The sequence below is a fragment of the Cyprinus carpio genome, chromosome B13, assembly GCF_018340385.1.
Source record: "Cyprinus carpio isolate SPL01 chromosome B13, ASM1834038v1, whole genome shotgun sequence".
In the NCBI taxonomy this organism is placed as follows: domain Eukaryota; kingdom Metazoa; phylum Chordata; class Actinopteri; order Cypriniformes; family Cyprinidae; genus Cyprinus; species Cyprinus carpio.
In genome coordinates, this window is record NC_056609.1 from 8,043,900 (window position 1) to 8,067,519 (window position 23,620).

The 23,620-nt window shown below is 36.5% G+C and overlaps 2 protein-coding genes across 4 annotated transcripts in view; both read right to left on the reverse strand.

Moving 5' to 3' along the window:
- LOC109101261 (E3 ubiquitin-protein ligase UBR2-like) overlaps window positions 1–7,913 on the reverse strand; it is a 33,355-nt gene extending 25,442 nt beyond the window's left edge. Inside the window, exons 1-5 of the mRNA XM_042736334.1 lie at window positions 7,714–7,913; window positions 5,076–5,335; window positions 2,615–2,693; window positions 1,155–1,265; window positions 768–898 (exon numbers count right to left, since the gene is read on the reverse strand). Of these exons, the coding sequence (XP_042592268.1) occupies window positions 768–898; window positions 1,155–1,265; window positions 2,615–2,693; window positions 5,076–5,335; window positions 7,714–7,797 (665 nt within the window). The 5' untranslated portion in view covers window positions 7,798–7,913. The remainder of the gene's footprint in view (window positions 1–767; window positions 899–1,154; window positions 1,266–2,614; window positions 2,694–5,075; window positions 5,336–7,713) is intronic.
- Window positions 7,914–21,822: 13,909 nt separating this feature from the next.
- prkn (parkin RBR E3 ubiquitin protein ligase) overlaps window positions 21,823–23,620 on the reverse strand; it is a 118,104-nt gene continuing 116,306 nt past the window's right edge. For all 3 annotated transcript variants that reach the window (XM_042736337.1, XM_042736336.1, XM_042736335.1), the window contains one exon: window positions 21,823–22,147. In XM_042736337.1, coding sequence (XP_042592271.1) covers window positions 22,038–22,147 — 110 coding nt within the window. In that variant the 3' untranslated portion in view covers window positions 21,823–22,037. The remainder of the gene's footprint in view (window positions 22,148–23,620) is intronic.

The window sequence follows — 23,620 nt, forward strand, 5'->3', positions numbered from 1 at the left end:
AAGTACCGGGTACTGTACTCAGTGGAAACCCCCCCAAAAGTGAACTGTACCGAGCCGTACCATGCAGTGGAAAAATGCCGTTAGTGACTTTATTAGATATGCAATCTGAACAAATAAAGGACTTCAATTGATTCTAAATGGCAACAAAAAAAGTGACACATTGGCTGAAAAAAAACTGACTGACCATAGGAAGCAAATAGAAAAGAGCAATTTTTATAGATTAAAATCAGCTACAATGTTGAAAAAAAAAAAAACAAAGCGGTGAGACTCACACCCAACCATGCATACACAGAGAGAGAGCGAAATGAATGTATGTTTATGACTGTAAGCATTAATGCAAAAATTACACTTCAAAATTAACTTTGACAAGTGATAGTTAGATAATAGACATTTTCAAAGCATAAGATTTAGAATTCTTGTGCAGCATTTGGATGCATAGAAAACATCAGCCATCTACTGGCAATTAGTGTAATTTTTTTTTTTTTTTTTTTTTTTTTTTTTGCCAGATGGCAGTAATCTGGCCAAAATAAACGATAAATTCATAAATTTTCTAAAGAAGTGTACACACAAATAAAATCTAAACAGCTACATGACCTAAAATCCCAACAGAAGTAATTTTATGTGAGTACTTCAGAGGAATCAGTTTTACGTCATTTCATTAAAAAAAAAAAAAAAAAAAAAAAAAAAAGGTACACTCTCACTGTTCGTGGTCAAAAATGACCACGAACAGCCAATATAGACCTGGTATGAGTGCTAATGTGTCTTACGGTGGCTCAAGGCCTTCAGGTAGCTCGTCCTCTTTTTCCCAGGTGAGCATGTCCACAGCATATTTGAGGATGATGGAGAAAACATTATATGTGCGAGCAATCATCTCATCAGACAGATTAGCTAACGGATCCTGCCAAACAAAACAGGGAACACAAGGGTTTGTTTCCAATTTAACCCATATACTGCTCTGAATAATCCTCAAGATTTAGTTAATAGTATGTAATTGCTGTGCCTATGAATATTACATCATGCTGAAGTATTGAGATATTGGGACTGAGAATTAAGAAGTATTTAGAATCAGCTGCATTTAAACCAGAATCATTAAATTCCTTATTAATTCGCATTCCTCTTGTTGATGCTGTGTCACAAAGGAAGAGGTGTGTCACCTTCTGGGAAGAGTCACTGATATTGGGCTCGTGTTTCTGACAGTAAGGGCCCTTCTTCCAGGCCTCTGTGTCGCCGCAGTCGCAGAAGCCTCCTCCTCCTGAGGTGGTCATCTACAGAGAGCACAAAGAGCCACTTACTCACAAAGACAGCAGCACACGACAGCTTAGATCTGATCTCAAGCCTCTTACATCTGTATCTTAGAAACAATAGACCTGTCATTGTCATGAAGGCATTAGTCAAGAGACTCATGACTGACTGATCTAGTGTTCCTTAAAACAAACACACTTTCTTGCACACGCTAAGAGGGTTAAATCACAGAAACAACACAAATTTTGGGACACATTATACACTTAACCCTATAAAGCCAAATAATATTTTAAACACAAATTTCTAGGGACTCTAAATGATCTGAGTTTTGTAAAGGTAAGAATAATGTTTATATTGTTACTAATATATGGACACTGAAGCAACTTGATTATCCATACATATTTAAAAATGTAAAAAAAAATCATGTTAAATTGTGAGCATCAAATATGATCAGGCTTTTGATGAATGTTTATTTGTTCATCTCTTATTATTTTATTGCAATGCATTATGTGTTTTGCCACCACAATAAAAACTACAGGGCCTTGATCATAAAATTAAATAATATATAATCTAAGTAAGACATTATTGAGAGATACAGAATGAAAACAAATAATATTACTCTGTATTTTTTGACAGTAGTCTGTTATACTGTTAAAAAGCTCACTGACCTACATTACAACCTATCAAAGTGTCATCTTACTTTTTGGCTATTTAAATATTAGCAACTGCACCAAATTGCATTTTTCCTCAGTTTGGTAGAAATGAAGTGGGTTTTTTCACTCTAGATCACTCTATATGAGCCAAAAGAAAACCTGATGCATCAAATATGATACTTCACAAAAAACTCAGCACTAACCTTTTCCATTCCACTACCTTCATGATTTCCTTTAACATTTTTTTGTTTTTTTTGTATGAAGTCAACAACATCTCAAAAAAAAGTTGTTACAAAAATCTGAGTCAGATGTAAAACTGAAACAGCACTTAAATTAGAAAGCAGGCTGTTCATTTTGTTAGACTGACTGTTTGATCTTCTCAAATGCAACAGCTTCGTCTGTCCTGTAACCTTTACAAAGATGTGCACCATGAGTCATAGACCTCAGTTTTAAAAACTATCATTTAGGTTGAGCCATAATGACTTCTCGGACTTAGTTTGGTTGGACAAATGTAAAAAAGAATTTTTTGTTAGGAAGTAGTCAGGGTCCACGTGGCACTAGTGCAGCCAGCTTCTACTGCTCCAAATGAGACTGACCAACACTTGGTATTTGACACTTTCTCTGCAGCTGTCACACCAACACAACATACTGTTACATACCTGACTGAGAAGTTTAAGAGCGGTAAAGTGACTACTGTGTATGTCTCGGTTTCCTCTTACCCTGTAGCGATGCTCTTTGTGAACGCTGCCTAAGAAGCACTGCATACACAGCACGCAGGTCGGATCAGCTGCACACTCCCTGAAAAGGAAAAAAAATCAAAGTGAATTACTAAAAGAGTAGAACTGAAGCTGTAAACAGTGAGCTGCCTACAATTAAACCATTTTTAGGTAGCACAGAGACACTCACAGATGAATGCTGCTCATTTTGGCCCAACTCTAAGGCAGCATGGCATGCATTCACATATAAAGCAATCGAAGTATTCACTTCAAATGAATAACTCTGTTGCAGTGTCCCAATTCACATGCTATCAGTCTTAAATAGTATTCGAAATAAAATTAGTGTGTCCCAAATTGTAGTATGTTGAAATTAGTATCTTAAAGGTACCCGGACGGTTTACTATTTCCGCTGGAAATTCAAAGTGCAGATCCGTGAACACTTTAAGGGCTAGTACTGGCCATAGCCCACTATGCTTTGAATACATAATCGGCAGTCATTTATAGAAAAGGGTTTGAATGATTAATAATCAATATCTAACCTGATGGAAAACTTTTATTTAAACTGCAATAACATTGTGAAATTTTATAAAGATACATTTGTCCATTAACTTTTAAATGCACTATGCTAAAACATAAGAAATTCTCCATGTATACACCATTTATTTGTGAAAACGGTCACAGAAATCTTAGCATGCCATTTTACAGGCTTTAAAAAACTGTTTAAAAGTTTTGGTAAAAATAAAAAAAAGATTTCTTCATATTATGGTTTGTTACTGGTAGAAGTTATTTGTGTTCACTTTTTACAAGTTTTATTTATTTCCATACAAGGGCTTTCTACACAGCCTTTCATAATTTTGTGTGGTTTCAGTTGTTTGCAAATTTAGAAAAAAGAAAAGCTACACATGAATCATGATTTGTTTCATCAATAACTGTTGCTTAAAATTAGTAGACAGATTTCACTCAGGCGTACAAGTTTAGTGAATGAGAGCCTTAAAATTATTAAAAAAAAGAAAAGAAAATAATATAAAAATATATATATCTATATATATATATAGAAATATATATATTATATATATTATATATATATATATATACACATATACTATATATATATACATATATACCCCAATACATATATATACATATTATATATATATACATATACATATACATATACATATACATATACATATATATATATATATACACACACACACACACATAAAAAAAGCCATCTCAGAGCAAATACCAAAAAAAGAACTTTGGTTTGGATCAGAGCTAGAGTCACATTACATGACAGGATGAAAATGAACACCTGCACAAATTCTTAGGATGCAAGATCAATATTTCACACCATTCACATCAGCCAGATCAGATTCAAATCTGATAATACCAGCGTGATGAAGCATTTGGGATATATGTGAGCCCTTTTAATTGTTTCTCGAAGAAACAGAGCAGAACAGTACATACTCCAGTCACCCCCGGCCTCTTAGCCGGCTTACAGTGATCTTGCCTAAAGGACTTAACCTCACAGCAAGCTGACCTAATTCAGCCAAGACTTCCATGTCTGTGGGAACACACTGACCCACAGTATCCCAGGTCAGACTGCTACAACAACTTCAACAGCATACACACATAGCTGAAGAGTTGCATAGAGAAAAAAAATAATAAGTGTAAAAAATTTAATAAATTCAACTGTGACACATACACTACCAGTGAAAAGTTTGGAAAAATGTATACTTTTTAAATGTCTCTTATGCTCACTAAAGCTGCATTTATTTCATAAAAACAGTACTATTATGAAACAGTATTACAATTTAAAAGGGAACATATTCAAATATTCAGAAAACAATTAAAATATAATTTATTCCTGTGATGCAAAGCTGAATTTTCAGCATCATTACTCCATTCTTCAGTGTCACACGATCCTTCAGAAATCATTCTGATATGATGATTTGCTGCTCAATTATCATCAATTAATGTTGATGCTAATTTTTAATAATGGTTCTTAATATTAGCTTTTACTGTTTAATATTTTGTTGAAAACATGACATTTCTCAGGATTCTTTGATGAATAGAAAGTTCAACAGAACATAATTTATTTGAAAATAATGATTTCTAAAGGATCATGTGGCACTGAAGACTGGAGCAATGATGCTGAAAAATCAGGTGTAAGTTTAAAATGGAAAACAATTATTTCAAATGGTAATACAATTCCTGTATTTTTGATCAAATAAATGCAGCCTTAGTAAGCATAAGTGACTAATGACTCAAAACAAATATGCCAAACTTTCAACTAGTTCCAAAAGCTATTCAATCACGAACGTGCAGCTCACTACGTTTTGGAACAACGGCTCGTCTCTGTTGCTTCTTGAAATCAAACAATCTAAGAATCATTGTGAATTCAGTCTAGATGAGAATCAACCCTTCTCTGGGTGGATCAGAAAGAGTATTGACACTGTACCTGCAGGAGTACGTTGGCTCTCCCACTTTAAACACGTGGCCACAGAGCTGTGAGGGCTGGTTGTTCTGTTCCAGCTTGGCCAATCCCACGGACGGCTCTTCCCCGCACAGGTACCACTCCAGCGGGCTCTGAAGCAGCAGCGGAGCCAGCAGGTCCTCATTCTGAGGGTTCAGGTTAGGGCCCAGGCAGTAGATCTTGGGGACGTAGCAGGCTAAGTGCTGGTACACTTCTTTGGGCAGGTTGCTCACCTGCAGCCATTTCTATGGACAGACGGACAAAATATTAGACACACACACAAAAACGTTAATTAATTATCTGCTAATCAGTGCTATAGAGCAAAAGCAGACACAGAGAGCCTAAACTAAAACCATAATTGGCAAAGTAAACAGGTCAGGCGGACAAAGGTCAGGCTTGAAAAAGAACACTAGTGGTCAGGTGGCTGCTGTTTTATATTTGCATGGCCTGGAACATGGTCACTTTCTAAAACATTTCCCACACAAGTGGGAACAATGACACAAAGATCATTCTAGAGGTGTGTGGTATGACCAAAACCTTATTTCACAATAACAGTATTTAATGTGGGTAAACAAAAAAAGTTGCAAATAATATTAAATATACACATTAGTTACATAACCATGTGTTACTGCTTATTTCCAGAGATTAAATGTGAATGGGAAACAAATTCACCACGTTATTTTTTTTTTTTCCTTTTCAAAATGTACATGTCGACTGAAGTTCAGGCATCGACCTTCACATTGATAATTTCTTAAATTAGACACAAAAGTATTTTAAATAAATAAATAAATCAAGGCAAGGGGAGTTTACTTGTTTATAGCTGCCAAGACCTCACAACTTTATGCATTAATAAAGAATGCATCTGATGTTAATCTCATATGTATGTGTATATAAACTACTATTTAAAAGTTCGGGCTTTTTTAAAAGAAATTAATACATTTATTCAGCAATAATGTATTAAATCAGTCAAAATTAAGAGTAAGGACCTAAAATGTTACAAAAAAAGAAAAAAAAAAAGTCTATTTCAAATAAATTGTTCTTTTGGGCCTTCTATTCATCAAAGAAATCTTAATAATAACTGTACAATGTTTTACACAAAAATGTTAAGCAGCACAACTGTCTTCATCATTGATAATAAAAACAGATTGAATGTTTCTTAAAACATTCTGTTTCTTAAAATGATTTCTGAAGGATCATGTGACACTAAAGACTGGATCAACAGCTTTAAAATAATTAATAATAATAAAATAATAATAAATAATAAAATAATTATAATTGCGATAGCATTTCATTATATTACTGTTTTTAATGTATTTTTGACCAAATGCAGCTTTGGTGAGCATCATAGTCTCCTTCCAAAAACATTAAAATAATCTTACCACAAACTTCAATAGTATAGCCTAGTTTTAGGGGAAGAAAATAGCTTTTGTTGTAAAGGAGCTTAATTATTTAATAAACTCGGCTTGTAACCATCATGGCCATGATGACAAAAGGAAACAAGGTTGCATTAGAAAAATAAACAAATAAATAAAAAATAAACAATAAACTGCATTAGACATTTTATAACAGCATTAAATATTTTTAATTGAGAATGCAATCCCAGAATGCACTCGAGAAAAACAAAAAAACAACAACAAAAGAAAACCATTCCAGAAATAATGATACATAGCCAGCAACTTTTTTTTCTGTTCTCCTTATGTATGCAGAGAGTGTTAACATTAGTTAAGACACTGCTTTAGAAGACAGTCACAGGAAGCTCAGTAGGTCTTATGGTGTGCAATTTTGACAGCATTATTTCTAAAGGAAATACTGTAACAAACGAGCTGATGTCCAACAGCACGTATGTGCCACAACACCCGGATGCTGTAAAGAAACACAGCCAGCGGAACCTGGCCGTCTTTGTGACTGTCTACATCGACCTGCTAACCTGGATTTAGTGCTAGAGCACACAGCCAAACAACCCAGCATGTGTAAAAACACACTACTAATGTTTTTGAGATAGATGTGGCATGTAAATATAGTGGCTTAGCCAATTTGCAAAATGAAAAACATGTAACTGGGCTATAAAATTAATGTTTAGTTTGTAAACCACAACACCTGCTGTACAAAGAAAGAAACCAGAAATACAGCTTACAGGAATGCAGATAAACTACACGCATTTCCAAGCCCTGTTTTACGGTTTGCTTGCCTTAATTTTAACGCTGTTAAAAGAGCTGTTTGTGAGGCAATGTTAATTACACCATAAACTACGTGACGTAAAGAAGAAGAACAAAGCAGTCAGTTGTTTTTATCCAACTCTTGACACATCTCTCTGAACGTCAACATCTTTGTCAGCTTGTTAAGTTAAACCCGAGACGCGAGAAACGAAAGAATGTTTTACTTGCAGCCATATTAAATAAATATTTGCGTAAACGGAGTGTCAAGTGTGTGTTTTGGAGCTCGAGGTGTGAAATCTCACAGGCTAGCTGTTAGCGCGTTAGCAGAACCACACTGAGCAAAACAACCCGAGACGAGGAGCGAGAAAAACACACCATTCATCGCCAACGCGTCGATTACGGCAAACAAATGCATATGATTCATCAGGAGAGACATTTTGGAAAGTCTCTGTGAAACTGTCGCCTACCGCAGCGGTGTCCTTTGCGGAGAAATTGAGGAATTCGCTACACAGAGCGGACGGTGCATCACGATCGGTCTCGACCGCCGCCATCTTTCCTTCAGTGACCAGCAGCAGCGAGGGAAGCGGAAATCAGCCGCGCGCTCTGCTTCCGTCAAAGAGCTGGAAAACTTTTCAGCTGACTAATGGAGAAGTGTCCCTCCTCTGTCCCTGCCTGTGACAAGCCACAATAATAGCCACTCCCTCTCACATGTATTTTAAAAGAAATTGTCCCTCACAACCCTGTATCTTGTTATTTCTCTAGTAAGCGCCCTACATAGGCAGTATTTTAAGGTGTGAAGGCTTCGAAGCATGGCGGATTTTTTGAAGAATCGTTAATGCAGCTATTTTTTCACTCTACATGGGTGCTTAGTGATCTGTTAATCTTCACATGACGTCACATTTGTGAATCTGAACACACATGAGATTTACAGAAGGGGAAGATCATCAGTAAATAATAATTTCTGATAGATAATTAATAGCCTAATCTTTCTGTTCCTCACACAAAGTTATCATGGGCTACCGATGACTCACAAGTAATGACTACTTATTTGTTTCAATAAATATAGGTCAAAAATTTTTAATCACTGAAGCTTTCGGATGAAGTCTTTTCTGCTCACCAAGTCTGCTTTTAACTGATCACAACTACAGCAAAACAGTAATAATGTGATATATATATATATATATATATATATATATATATATATATATATATATATATATATATATATATATATATATATATATGTATATATATATATATCACATTATTGCAAAATTATGACATCCTTTCCAAGTCTTGCTCCTTGTGGATGAACTGTTTATTTCTGTAGTTCATTCGTTAGTTTCAGAGTTTGTGCTGTCCGCTGTAGGTTGCTGTGTCACTGAGGGTTTCTTGTCATCATCAGTAGCTGCAGAAACACCATTGACAGTCGTTTGATATCAGTGGCAGCGTCAATAAAAACGAACAAGAATTGAACTGAAAAGAATTTACAATGAGCCCATGCTTGTTTGCACATGTTTTCACAGACGTTCATTATAAGTGCAGAGGTCAGAAAGCAGAGCAATCAGTAAACTGACACAGAGAATAGCAGACAGGGCCAGAAGTGTTCCACAGAGCAGGTAGCCCATCACTGCGTCCACATCCAGCATGGCATCAAGCTCATACTCGTCCACCAGCGTGATACGGTACAGGCCGTACAGCAGCTCAGGAACCGTCTCCATACTTGGCACCTCAGCCAAGTAACCTCAATGTTCATATCTCGTGCATTTTTACATACATAGTTATATACTGTACTATGAGTCTTTGTGTTGCACCTCAAAATATGATCCAGAAAGCACAGGCATATGGAACGAAGATCTCTATATAGAGAAAAAGGAAACGCAGCACGTCTCCTGCAATCTTCACCAGCATGACAATGAAGAGTCCCATCGCCCTACAGAATAAAATCAGATCAGATTACCTGGAGTACAATCATGTGTTGCATTGTAGTCCAACAGAGTGCAAAGATCAGTTTTCAGAAGTCAAAGCCATTAAAGAGACAAACTGTCTGTCATGATTTGCTAACCCTAAATGTTGTTCCAAACCAGTATGACTTTTTTGTGTGTGTTCTGCAGAACAAAGTAATGTATACAGGTTTGGAACAACACAATTTGCACTTTTCTGTGAACAATCCTTTTAATTTTCACCACAGACAAACTGCACTGTAATTTGTAGTTTGTAAGAGTACTTGTACTGTAGTTTATGGCACATTTACATAATTTGCAATAGTTTATTCTGTTTATTAAAGTACACTACCATTTGGAGTCTGGAGTTTGTTTGTATGTTTGTTTATTTATTTATTTATTTAGTATTAGGTATTTTATGCCCACCAAGACTGCCATTATTTTTCATAAATACAGTAAAAACAGTAATAATTATTACCATTGTTGCCATTTAACTTGTTTAATGTAATTTTTTTCTGCAATGCCAAAGCTGAAATCATTGTGCTGCTTAATATTTTTGTTGAAACTAATACTTTTTTTTTGTTTCTTTATGTTTTGTTTGATGGATAGACGCATTTATTTTAAATAAAACTACTTTGTCTTTAACTTTTAATCATTTTAACACATCCTTGCTGAATAAAGGCATTAATTTCTTTGAACTAAGAAATAATAAATCAAACATTCTAATGGTAATGTTTATTAGTACATACTATTGTAGTGTCTTTTTTTTTTTAATCAAAGTTTGCAATATTGTGATTCATGTTGGAGCTGGAAAAAGCAGCCTAATTGATGAGCAAAATGATATCCCTGGATATGTTGAAATACTGTAGTAGCGTTCAGAAGTGACTGAGCACAGGGTGTTCAAACCCCCGCGTCCTTATGTTTCTATGATTACCGTAACACTGACCATGTGTTTCCATGGTTACCTAGCCCACAAAGAAGAGGCCACCATGGAGTCTCAGTGAAACTTGAGATATGGAAGCAGTGTTATTTGGGCCACTGACCAGGTGGCAACATTCGGCTGCAGGCGCTCTGTGTGTCACAGCAGTCAGGACACCCAAAAGGTGTTGACATTATATCTGAGTATCTATGGTAACTGCCGCTGACCAGGTGTTCCTCTAGATCTCAAGCATACACATACAAATACACTAGCTTTATTCTGCATTCGTGGACGTTATTATTGACATTTCAAATTACATGCATTCATCTTAATTTTCAGTGTTTCCTATTGTAAGGTTACTTTCAAAAAGATTAATTACCTGAAGGCTCAGACATGCTTCATCAGCCTTAACCACAGGAAAATAATGGACACTGCGAAGAGACGAAGACTGTTCTGTCGAAGTGTCTGACATTAGGAATGTATCTGCCAAGTGGATGCCCAGAACTGCCAGCAGCAGCGAATAGACCAGCCAATCAAAGATATTCCTGCATCAGACATATCAGCATGTTTAGTCATACAGATACAAATTTATTTTGCATGCTCTTTCACATTCTACTGTATATTAGCTTATAATGAGTGCATTACCAGGAGTCTTGAGAGTAGCTTCCTTTCAGGTTTCGAATATTATTGTAGTTTAAAATTTTCTATTTAAATATATTTTAAAATGTAATTTATTCCTGTGATGCAAAGCTGAATTGCGTTCCGTGTTCACCTCAGTAAATCAATGTAATCCAATGTGTCCCCAATGTAATTCTCGTGGGTGGAGGATTTATTTATTTATTTACATTTTACAGACAAGGCTGTACAATTTTATATATAAAAAAAAAAAAAAAAAAAAAAAATGTGGACAAATATAATGTTTAGATTTTATTTTTAGATTTTAAATGTTTGTATTTGAACACTTTCCCCATACTAAGTGAATCAGTATAAAGGATCAAAGGGAGAAAGCCACAGATCATGACATCATAGATTTCCTTTAAATGTAATGTAATCTTCAGTATTTAAAAAATAAATAAATAAAAAAATAAAAAATTTAAAGGGATTGTTCACCCAAACATTAAAATTCAGTCATCAGTTATGCATCCTCATATTGTTCCCAAGAGTTTTAATCATCAAAACAAAACTGAAGATTGAAACCTGATTTCTGTACCTCCGGTAGAAGTCAATTCTACAAAAAAATGTAACGCTTCAAATATTTCATAAAAGTATAATGTTTATTCCGATTTCATTTGAAGAGATCCGACAGCTTTATATATGATGAGCAGATTTAATTGAACTCATAAATATAAACATTGTTTGATGAACATACATTGAACACATCAAATATGTTCAAACCTCAAACAAAAGCTCAAATGTCCTTGGCTGATGCAAAGGTGAATAAATGATGACAGAATTTTCTTTTTTCGGTCAACTAACCCTTTAAAATACAAAAGTCAGAAACACAGGATCCATTTAAAAATCAATAGATTTCAATTGTGAGATTCTTTATTACAACAATCTTAACAATATCTGTGGCCTGATGAAAACTAACACAGATTAACTGCCAAAATAACAGTTTAAAAGCAGATTCACTATCATGAATAAAATAAAATAATTCATTTATGTAAATGCATTTTAAATAATTATTAAAATAAAATATTTATTAATTTACTTACAAATTATTTTTGTCATTATCATTATCAAATAATTATGCAACAGAACTGCAAAGTATAGATAAATCTTTTTTTGCACTTGCACATCTAGCATTTCTTTCACACACACACACACACACACACACACACACACACACATACACACACACACACACATACATACATACACATACATATATATATAACATATATATATATATCTATATAATATATATATATATATATACATATATACATATATATATATATATATATATATATATATATATATATATATATATACATATATACATATATATTATATTTTATTTTTTTCATTTGTTTTTTGCATATATATATATATTTGTATTTTATGTGTGTATATACAATATTAGCATATACACTCACCTAAAGGATTATTAGGAACCATACTGATACTGTGTTTGACCCCCTTTCGCCTTCAGAACTAATTCTACGTGGCATTGATTCAACAAGGTGCTGAAAGCATTCTTTAGAAATGTTGGCCCATATTGATAGGATAGCATCTTGCAGTTGATGGAGATTTGTGGGATGCACACCCAGGGCACGAAGCTCCCGTTCCACTACATCCCAAAGATGCTCTATTGGGTTGAGATCTGGTGACTGTGGGGGCCATTTTAGTACAGTGAACTCATTGTCATGTTCAAGAAACCAATTTGAAATGATTTGAGATTTGTGACATTGTGCATTATCCTGCTGGAAGTAGCCATCAGAGGATGGGTACATGGTGGTCATAAAGGGATGGACATGGTCAGAAACAATGCTCAGGTAGGCAGTGGCATTTAAACAATGCCCAGTTGGCACTAAGGGGCCTAAAGTGTGCCAAGAAAACACCCCCCACACCATTACACCACCACCACCAGCCTGCACAGTGGTAACAAGGCATGATGGATACATGTTCTCATTCTGTTTACGCCAAATTCTGACTCTACCATCTGAATGTCTCAACAGAAATCGAGACTCATCAGACCAGGCAACATTTTTCCAGTCTTCAACTGTCCAATTTTGGTGAGCTTGTGCAAATTGTAGCCTCTTTTTCCTATTTGTAGTGGAGATGAGTGGTACCCAGTCTTCTGCTGTTGTAGCCCATCCGCCTCAAGGTTGTGTGTGTTGTGGCTTCACAAATGCTTTGCTGCATACCTCGGTTGTAGCGAGTGGTTATTTCAGTCAAAGTTGCTCTTCTATCAGCTTGAATCAGTCGGCCCATTATCCTCTGACCTCTAGCATCAACAAGGCATTTTTGCCCACAAGACTGCCGCATACTGGATGTCTTTCCCTTTTCACACCATTCTTTGTAAACCCTAGAAATGGTTGTGCGTGAAAATCCCAGTAACTGAGCAGATTGTGAAATACTCAGACCGGCCCGTCTGGCACCAACAACCATGCCACGCTCAGAATTGCTTAAATCACCTTTCTTTCCCATTCTGACATTCAGTTTGGAGTTCAGGAGATAGTCTTGACCAGGACCACACCCCTAAATGCATTGAAGCCACTGCCATGTCATTGGTTGATTAGATAATTGCATTAATGAGAAATTGAACAGGTGTTCCTAATAATCCTTTAGGTGAGTGTATATATATATATATATATATATATATATATATATATATATAATATATAGATATATATATATATACACTTTTTTTAATAAAGTAGTAATACTTGTATTGTGTCTGTCTTGGATTAATGGGTTTTGCTAGTATTTTAAAGTCATGTTGGAAGCATCTGTTAAGTAAATACATGTAATGCCATAAATGCTGCTGATTAACTTGTTCTGAAATAAATTACAATCCTTGATTCCTCACCGCAGGGCTCATTTTAGCAATCATGGCAGTAATGCAGAGCTGTCCATCAGAGTCCTGCACCCCAGCATCTGCTCCAAACTTCGATCTGTACATAACACACAGAAGTCAAAACATGTCTTACACAGCAGTCAAGGTTTGTCCACTGTTAGAGCTGGAGGACATGCACAGATCAGGCCTGACTTTATAGAGTTATAAAAGCAGCAAAAGCTAGCAGCCAGCTGTAGAGGCTCTCATTGATCGATGTCCGCCCCATTCTGCAGTAACTTCCTCACTGCCCCGACAGCGTCATTCTTAGCAGCAAAGTGCAGCAGGGTCAGCTTGCCTTTATACATGCGAGCTTCAATGTCATCTGCTATTATAATAAAATATCAGAGACAAAATATACAGACGGCTGATTTCAGGGAAAATAAAATAGTTAAACTACACCAATCAAAAGTTTGGAATCATTAATATATTTCTTTTAATGTTTTAAAATTATTTCTTTTTTAAAGACTCTTAGAAGTCAGATTTATTTTGAAATTATTGTGAAATATTATTACAATTTAAAATAACTCTTTTGTATTTTAATACATTTTGAAATCATTAATTCCTGTGATTTCAAAGCTGAATTGTCAGCATCATTACTCCAGTCACATGATCCTGAAGTTATGATACACGTGTTGTGAGTTTAATATCAATCCTAACTCTAAATCGTTGTCTTTTTAGAAGAATACGTAGGCAGAAAATATAAGGGTCTGGCAACGGATGAAGACACTGTAGATGGACAAAAGAAGAAGAAGATCCAGCTGAATAAAAGGCTTCTGGATCACTTTTGAGTCCTGGCATCAAGCAATAAAGACACAGATGAGGTAACATGAAACAAATGATGTGGCTCCACTATGGTGAACTTCGGGAGAACATGATGTTGTATTTGTCAGTGTCACACAATGATATTGATTTTTTCAGTTTCTGAATGATGTCCTCACGAATGGAGCTGACTCAAACTCAGCAGATAAATATGGGCAAACGGCCCTGCATGAGGTTAATGTTTGACTGCTTATGTAAGACATATATGCCATAAAATGTCATTCTGGGATTTAAATGTTCAGCTGATGCTTACGTTCAAATATTGAGAATATAGGTGACATTGTAAATCATTCACAGATTTTTGTGTTTATTGGTATATATCTCTGGCATGTAACGTGGACGGGATGTGTTTTTTTCCTCAAAAGAGGGGCAGATTTTCAGAGGGCCGATGATTTTGGAGTGACACCTCTTCATGTAGATGCAGCTCTGGATTATAAGGAGATGCTGCAGTTCCTGTTAGAAAGAGGAGGTGCGTTTATTTGTTTATCAGGGTTCAGAACAATTCAGAACTGGCTATACAATCTCAGAAATAAAAAGTACAAAAGCTGTCACTGAGGCAATACCTTTTCAAAATCTACTATTTAGGTATTAATATGAAACCTTTAAGGTACTAATATGCATCTTTTAAGGCTAAATAAAGTACTAAAATATACCTTTTGAAAAGGTGCCACCCCAGTGACAGCTTTTGTGTGCACACTCTGAGAGTGTATGTACTGTACATTCATGATTGTGATTTTGAATTTAAATGGCCATAACACACAGAATGTTGAAAGGAAATGTAACTTAATGAGTTGTAATTCAAACAATATCACAGAAAAAAGATAAGCAATATACCATTCAAAAGTCTGGGGTTTAGTTTTTTTTTTTTTTTTTTTTTAAGAAAGAAGTGAATATCTTTATTCAGCAAGGCTGCATTAAACTGATCAAACGTGACAGTAAACTTTTACATTCAAATGACTCAAATAAATTCTGTGCTTTTTAACTTTCTATTCATCAAAGAAACCTAAAACATTTTCACAAAAATATTAAGCAGCACAACTTTTTTCATCACTGATAATAGCAATGAATATTTCTTGAGCAGCAAGTCAGCATATTAGAATGATTACTTAAGACCAGCTTATCTACCTTATTTTGCAACATAAACATAAAATATTTTATATCTGAAGGGAATGACACAAGAACCACATTCTAATTACAAATGGTTGTACATGTTCTTACGTAAAAAAAAGGTGGATACTATTTACTCCACCAGACCATTTAAATAGGAACAAGCAGTCTCAGGGGCTGTAGAATTAGCAGAGGACAATCAGCTTGTGCCATGTAGAAAATGATGTAATTGCTAGCAGATTGCATGTAGATGACCTATCAGCCTGCTCCATCAACTTTTTAATCACTGATTATACATTACCACAAGATTATATCGAGATAGATGGTACAAAAACTGAAATCCTCCTCATTATAAACAAAGGGCCGGAATGAAGGTTGAAAAGAATAATTTTTACACACACACACACACACACACACACACACACACACACACACACACACACACACACACACACATATTATTTTTGTGTGTGCGTGTGTGTGTGTGCGCCAAATACTTCATTAACATTATATGTAAGTAAACCTCAAGGAACATATTAAAATGATTAAAAAATCCAGATAATGACCCCTTTAATACACTACAGCAGTGTGATCAACTGGTAGATCTTTATCATAGTCCCAGTAGATCCCGAAAATAACAGTAAAATAAGTACAAAAAATGCATTGGATTTCTCCATTCTTTGTACCAATTTTTCTGTTATTTTCGGGATCTACTGGGGCAGTGATAAAGAAAAATACATCACACCTGAGTCTCGAAAAGTTTCGATGGCAATTTTCTTCTGTTTCTTCAGATGTACATTGGGGTTTTATATTACATCTTAAATTGTTAAATTAATGTTTACTGGATTATTTTAGAGTCAGCTGCCATATATCACTATTTACATCAACTTTGATTTCACATGGCTCTCTTCTTACCACCAGTTTTTTTTTTAATAGCTATTTATTTTATTACAATAATTATTGGTTTATGAATACCAATATTGGTATACATTGGTATATATTATAGCAATTAATGAAATACACAGTTGAAGTCAAAAGTTTACATACAGTACACCTTGCAGAATCTGCAAAATGTTAATTATTTTACCCAAATAAGAGGGTGTCACAGCATCTAGTTGGTGTGTCCATGTATAGCCACTAGAGGGCACACTTCTTAGTTTTGTTTGTTTCTCTGGACTTCAGTTCCCATCAACCTTTGCCTTGACTATCAAGTCTCATTACATTCAGCTGTGTCCCATTTACCTTGTTAACTCATCCATATAAGCCTGGTTTTCTTTGTCTTTGGTTGCAGGTTTATTATTACTGTTGTCGTTGTTTTGTTTTGCCCTTTGTTATGTGGATAACACTGTTTTTTGGATTCTTCAATAAATGCTGCATTTGGATCTTCTTGTTTTAGAGCATTCTGTTACAGAATAAACCAGCCATTAACAGATCCAGCAGCTAGACTGGGCTTTTCGCATTGTGGACCATGGGCATTTGTAGTCTTCCTCCTGTTTCGAAAAAAGTAGCGGAAGGCTCGGCTCCAGATGTTGGTGTATCTTCGTTAACAGAGGATGAAAGTGGGTGTGCATGTCGGTCTGAGTCCATTGCAGTGTTCCCAGAGATGCCCGAACCCGGACCACTGGATAGCGAATCTTCACTGTCTCAGTCTCGCAACCCAAGGTCAAGAAGAAGGAGGGCAGCAAAGTCCAGTTCTCCCAAACTCCAGTTCTCCTGGAACCCACTCCAGTCCTTGAATCTGCACCAGAACCCACTCCAGAGTGTGACCCGACTCCGATGGCCTCGAGTCTGGTGGTCCTGAAGGACCCGATTCCGGTGTTTCCTGGTCTGGTTGTCCTGGAGGACCCAACTCTGGTCCTGAGTCTGGTGGTCCTGGAGGACCTGACTCTGGTGGTCTCAGAGGTTCCCACAGAACCACTCAATTTCACTACTCCCGCCATAATCAAGAAGGGCATCTTTGCCTTTGGCCTCTGGGCTGTTCTGTGTGCACGGGAGCCTTCAGAGTCCACTCGAGCCCAGGAGTATTCAGAGTCCACTCATGAACCCGCTCCAGGCCAGGAGCATTCAGAGTCCACTCATGAACCCGCTCCAGGCCAGGAGCATTCAGAGTCCACTCATGAACCCGCTCCAGCCCAGGAGCATTCAGAGTCCACTCATGAACCCGCTCCAGGCCAGGAGCATTCAGAGTCCACTCATGAACCTGCTCCAGACCAGGAGCATTCAGAGTCCACTCATGAACCAGCTCCTATCCAGGAGCATTCAGAGTCCACTCATGAACCCGCTCCTATCCAGGAGCATTCAGAGTCCACTCATGAACCCGCTCCTATCCAGAAGCCCTCAGAGTCCACTCCGGAACCCACTCAATTCTATGGGTTAACTCCAGAGCCCACTCAAGTCTGAGTTCACTACAGAACCCTTTCAAGTCTATGAGTTTACTCTGGAGCCCATTCAAGTCTACAAATTAATTCCAGAGATCGTTTGTCTACGAATCCACCCCCAGAGCTTACTCAAGTTTATGAGTTCACTCCTGGTCTTGTTCGAGTCTGAGAGTCCATTACTGAGTCTGCTCTAGTTCCTCCCGAGATGGTGGTTTCTACTGTGGAGCCTCTCATGGCAGTGGCGTCCATTTCAACTCCCCTCTGGGCTGGGTGTCCACTCCTGAACTCTCAGTCTGCCTAGTCATGGCCAAGGAGACTGCTGAACTATCTGCCTGCCCTATTTTAGTCGGGGAGACCATTGCTGGACTGTTTGCCTGTCATGCTGCAGCCATCAAGGCTGTTACTAACCACCCTGGCCTCCTGTCCTGCTGGCCCCACCCTGGCCCTATGATTTTAGGGTTTTGTCTTACCGTCTTTTTTTTATTGGATTTTGACCTCTATTACTTATCTTTGTTCATATCCCTCTGGGATTTAATTGACTTTTTGGGAGCATCTGTTATCCGAGGAGGGTTAATGTCATAGTGTCTAGTTGGTGTGCCCATGTATAGCCACTAGAGGCCACACTTAGTTTTATTTATTTCTCTGAACTTCAGTTCCCATCACCCCTTGCCTTAGTCTCAGCCTCAGACGTCACGCCTACGGACCGTTGACTAAATGTCTGATGCATATGGGACACAATAGTGGAAACACTTCAGGAGTGTCGAAGTCCTCATCAGATTGGTTGAATTCTACAGGATTTCCGGGAGACATGTATGTCGCATTCATTAATGTTCTGTCTGGAAACAAAGATGCCGTGATGCCAAACCCCCTCACGAAAGAACAAAACTGTAGTTTTTTTTCAGGATTTTTCAGTTGTTATCAGGATCAACTAAACACTGGAATTTCAAAAGTATGTGAAATATTTAAAGTTTGTGGGATAGAATCTATCAAATATGTCTGAGTTTTACACACCGGTGTGTTATTGTGGCAACATTTCCACGACCAGAAATGTGAAGCTGAATGAAACGAACAGTGATTGGTTGTTTGACATGTGAGTCAAACGGCCTTGGCCAAAGAAAGCTGCCCTGAATTCCAGACATTCAGCCGCAGTCTGATGGTCTGGCTACGCAAGACTACCCTTGCCTTGACTATCAAGCCTCATCACACAGCTGTGTCCCAATGACCTTGTTAACTCATCCATATAAGCTAGTTTTTTTTTTTTTTTTTGTCCTTTGGTTGCTGGTTTATTGTTTACTGTTACGTGTCTTCTGTTGCTTTGTTTTGCCCTTATGTGGATTACTCTGTTTGTTTGTTTTTTGGACTCGTATATACTGTAAATGCTACATCAAGTTTTGGAGCATTCCGTGACACAGGGCTCATACAAAATGCATGTAATTGTTTTAGTACTGACCTGAATAAGAGATTTCACATAAGATGTTTACGTACATCTAGTCCATAAGAGAAAATAAGTTGAATTCATAAAAATTATCCAGAACAAAAGTTTACATACACTTGATTCTTAATACTGTATTGTTACCTGAATGATCCACAGCTGTTTATTTAGTGATATTTGTTCATGAGTCCCTTGTTTGTCCTGAACAGTTAAACTGCCTGCTGTTCTTCAGAAAAATTCTTTCAGGTCCCACAAATTCATTGTTTTTTCCAACATTTTTGTGTATTTGAACCCTTCCTAACAATAGCTATGAATTTGAGATCCATCTTTTCACACAGAAGACAACTGAGGCACTCATATGCAACTATTACAGAAGGTTCAAATGCTCACTGAAGCTCTAGAACAGGGGTGACCAACCCTGTTCCTGGAGATCTACCGTCCTGCAGAGTTCAGTTCCAACCCTGATCAAACACACCTGTCTGTAATTATCAAGCACTCCTTCAGATCCTAATTAGTTGGTTCAGTTGTGTTTGATCAGGGCTGGAGCTGAACTCTGCAGGACGGTAGATCTCCAGGAACAGGGTTGGGCAACCCTGCTCTAGAAGGAAAATCGAAACCGCTATGGATCATTCAGGTAACAACACCGTATTAAGAATCAATATAAACTTTTGAACGGGGCCCTTTTTTTTTGTGTGTGTGTGTGTGTGTGTGTGTGTAATAAATTCAACTATTTTCTCTTGTGGATAATTATGTAAACATTTATGTGAAATACCTTATTCAGGTCAGTACTAAATAAACTTTTTTAATGGTCCCTCTACAGTACATCAGTGGTCTCCAACCCTGCTCCTGGAGAGCTACCGTCCTACAGATTTCAGCTCCAACCCCAATCAAACACACCTGAACCAGCTAATCAAGGTGTTCAGGGCTACTTTATAATTACAGACAGGTGTGTTGGAGCAGGGTTGTCTGCAGGACGGTAGCTCTCCAGGAGCAGGGTTGGAAATGCCTGCTCTTCATTTTGAAAATGCCTATTTTAAGTAGAAGCAGAAACACAGTTTTTCATACCTGTCTCTTTAAATGCAAAAGAACTGCTGTTCCCTGCCCCCTTTTCCAGAATAGAGCACAGCTTGGACCTGCTAAAAACATCTGTTTTGGTTCTGATTATCATGTTTAACCCACTGAAATCATGCGTTTTAAATCCATATTAGTTTAAACTTCTGATATATGGTTTTCTGAGTGCACACGTCTGAAGCACATGGACAGAAAGCAGCTGTCACACACAAGTTTACTTTAAAAACACACAAGTTACAAAAACAGTCGGAGGTAACCAGCTGGGAAATAAATAGCATGTTTATTTTAGATCTGTGTGGTAGCAGCAATATACAGTAAATAAATCAATAAATCCACTGCTCTGTCGTCTCCTCTGAGGCTGGGACTCTTCAGCCAAAGACAGAACAGTTAGCATGTTTTGCTCAAACTTTCACCATGGCATTAGAACTGGTACACCGCTGTCGCTTGCGAAATCAAAATGAAGTCGCCGTGGAAACTTACAGATTAAGGGTCGGTAATATTATAATGAGATCCCTTTGCAACGTTACAAGGGAAGCAAAATCAGACACGCTCGTTTTTTCAGACGCTTGCAGAAAAAGGCTTACCAAAACAAAGTTACTGGGTTAATCTTTTTCATGTTTCCTGGGTTGGTAGATGCACCGGGGACTTGATTATAGCACTTAAAACCTGGAAGAGTCACATTTTCATGATATGTCACCTTTAAGTAGCTTAAACTAGTTGATTTTCTCGATTTTCTCAGACTTAGACTGGATTTGAGGGCCTTGGTGTTCATTTTCTCTGGACACTGGCCCTGCTGGTCCGGTTCTTGATCCTGCCCTGGTGATACTGATGAACAGACAACAGTGAGAGACTGCAGCAGTAAATGATTGACATGACAGGAATGCAGTGACATCATGCACTGACAGATGTCAAATTACATCAGCAATGGAAAACAACACAAGCAGACAAGCTGACATTCATAGAAAATTAAATCCTAACAAACATACATCTAGAACAGGTGGATGCCTTATGTTTTTTCTACATACAGTTCTTAAGCCTGAAGTCTTAAGGTTTTTTTTTTCCATTTTGATCATAAATCATTATGTAACTGTTTATGAAAAACTTATTATGTAAAAGTTTAGAGTTATAAAGTGTGTGTGTGTGTGTGTGTGTGTGTGTGTGTGAACAGAAATAAATAAAATTTTCAAAACAGACATAAAACAAAAATAAAATAAAATAAAAAACCTAGAATAGGGTGAAAAAAATTGAAACACTTTCATTGTGATTAAGTGCAGTCAGTGTGCAGTCCCATTAGCAAATCAAATACGTTGGAATTCGATGACTTAAAGGAAAACATGACTCAGTATTTCATTAAAATATTTTAATAACTCTAGAATTTTATTCCATCACACCCTCAATATGTGTGGTTACCACAGATACTTGTGAATGGCAGCAGCATTTCATGATATGTACCTCACAACAGTGCTAATGTTTCAACTTGCTAGTGATTGGCTAGAGTCCTGCGAGGTTTCCATTTGGCTTCATTTCCTGAGTTGAGCTCATGGTGAGAGCGTATCTGGCTCATCCGAACCAGTGGTTGCCCATGCATTCTCTGTTCCACTCCACACGACAGAGCCAGCACCATTCATACTTACACTGGGGACGCGGACACACCATGTGCATACAGCCACCTGAGCAACATAAGAGAGGACAAGACAAGAGACGGGATCTTTACAGTGCACTTTTCAAGGTAAAGGATAAAAACAAAGAGAACTTATCAATGACTGAGCAATCAGTGAGATATTATAAAAATAAAAGTATTCAGTGTACACACACAGTATTATATCAACATTTTTAAATTAGTGCACTCTTAAAAATAAAAGATACAAAAGAGGTTTTCACACTGATGCCCTGAAAACCTTTTTGGGTTCCCAAAACTCTCTTAAAAATAAAAGCTCTTAATTGGAATAGATGGTTCCATTTAACATCTATGCACAGACATTTTTATCACACAAAAGGTTCTTTATTGTGGCAAAGAATCTTTTTTTTTTTTTTTTTTAATTAGACTATTAATATTTTCTACTCATTAAGAACTTTTTTAAAGAACTGTTCACTGAAAGGGTCTTTGGGGAAACAAAATTCTTCTATTGTTGAGAAAAACAACTTTTGGAATCTTTATTTTAAAGACCAAATAACCTTTTTCTCATTATGCCTGATTAAGCAAATTGTGTTTCGTTATTGTCAGAAATGTAAATTATTACATATAAAACACATTATAAATATATTCACATAGGTTAATTTTAAATAAAAATGTAAACATTTAATATATAATTATAATAAAATATTTAATATTATTAAAATGTGAATTATATGACAAAATATTAAAGTAAAATAATATTCATATTTGACTCTTAGAAGAATAAAATATTCCAGAATATAATGTTAAAAATCACTGATATTTTTCCAGGTTTATTCGTCACACTGAAATAGAAATGCAAGATTAATATAAGCAAACTGCATTGTGGGATACAGTATTTCACATGGTGAGTTCTGTGTACTGCATATTGTGGATAATGACTTAGATTAGGGGTTAGATTAGGTATTATTGTTACCAACAACATGAATTGCATTAAACAAGACATTTTGTCAGGGTTTCCCAAGTTCATGAAGGAACTGCAGGGGGTTTGTACATTGAAAAAACACTAACAATCATTTAAAGGGACAGTTCACCCAAAGATTATCATCATTTACTCATCCACACGTTGATCCAAACCTGTATGAGTTTCTGCTGAACACAAAAGAAGATATTTAGAAGAATGTTGGTAACCAGTTAACAGTAGCCATTGACTTCTATAGTTTGGGGGACAATAAATAAATAAATACTATTGAAGTCAATGGCTACCGTCAACTTTTTGGTTGATATCTTCTTTTGTTTTCAACACACATACAGGTTTGGATCAACATGAGGGGAGTAAATGATGACATTTTTTTTTTTTGGTGGGTGAGTGGGGGAACTGTCACTTTAGATCACAAAAATGTAAGATAAAAAAAAAAAAAAGAAATAGAACAATGAAATATTTACCTGCATGTCTTGTGATCATTAACTGACTGTGACTTTGCTACTGTCAATACATCCACAATATGCTGCTGTGAGCATGTAAGAA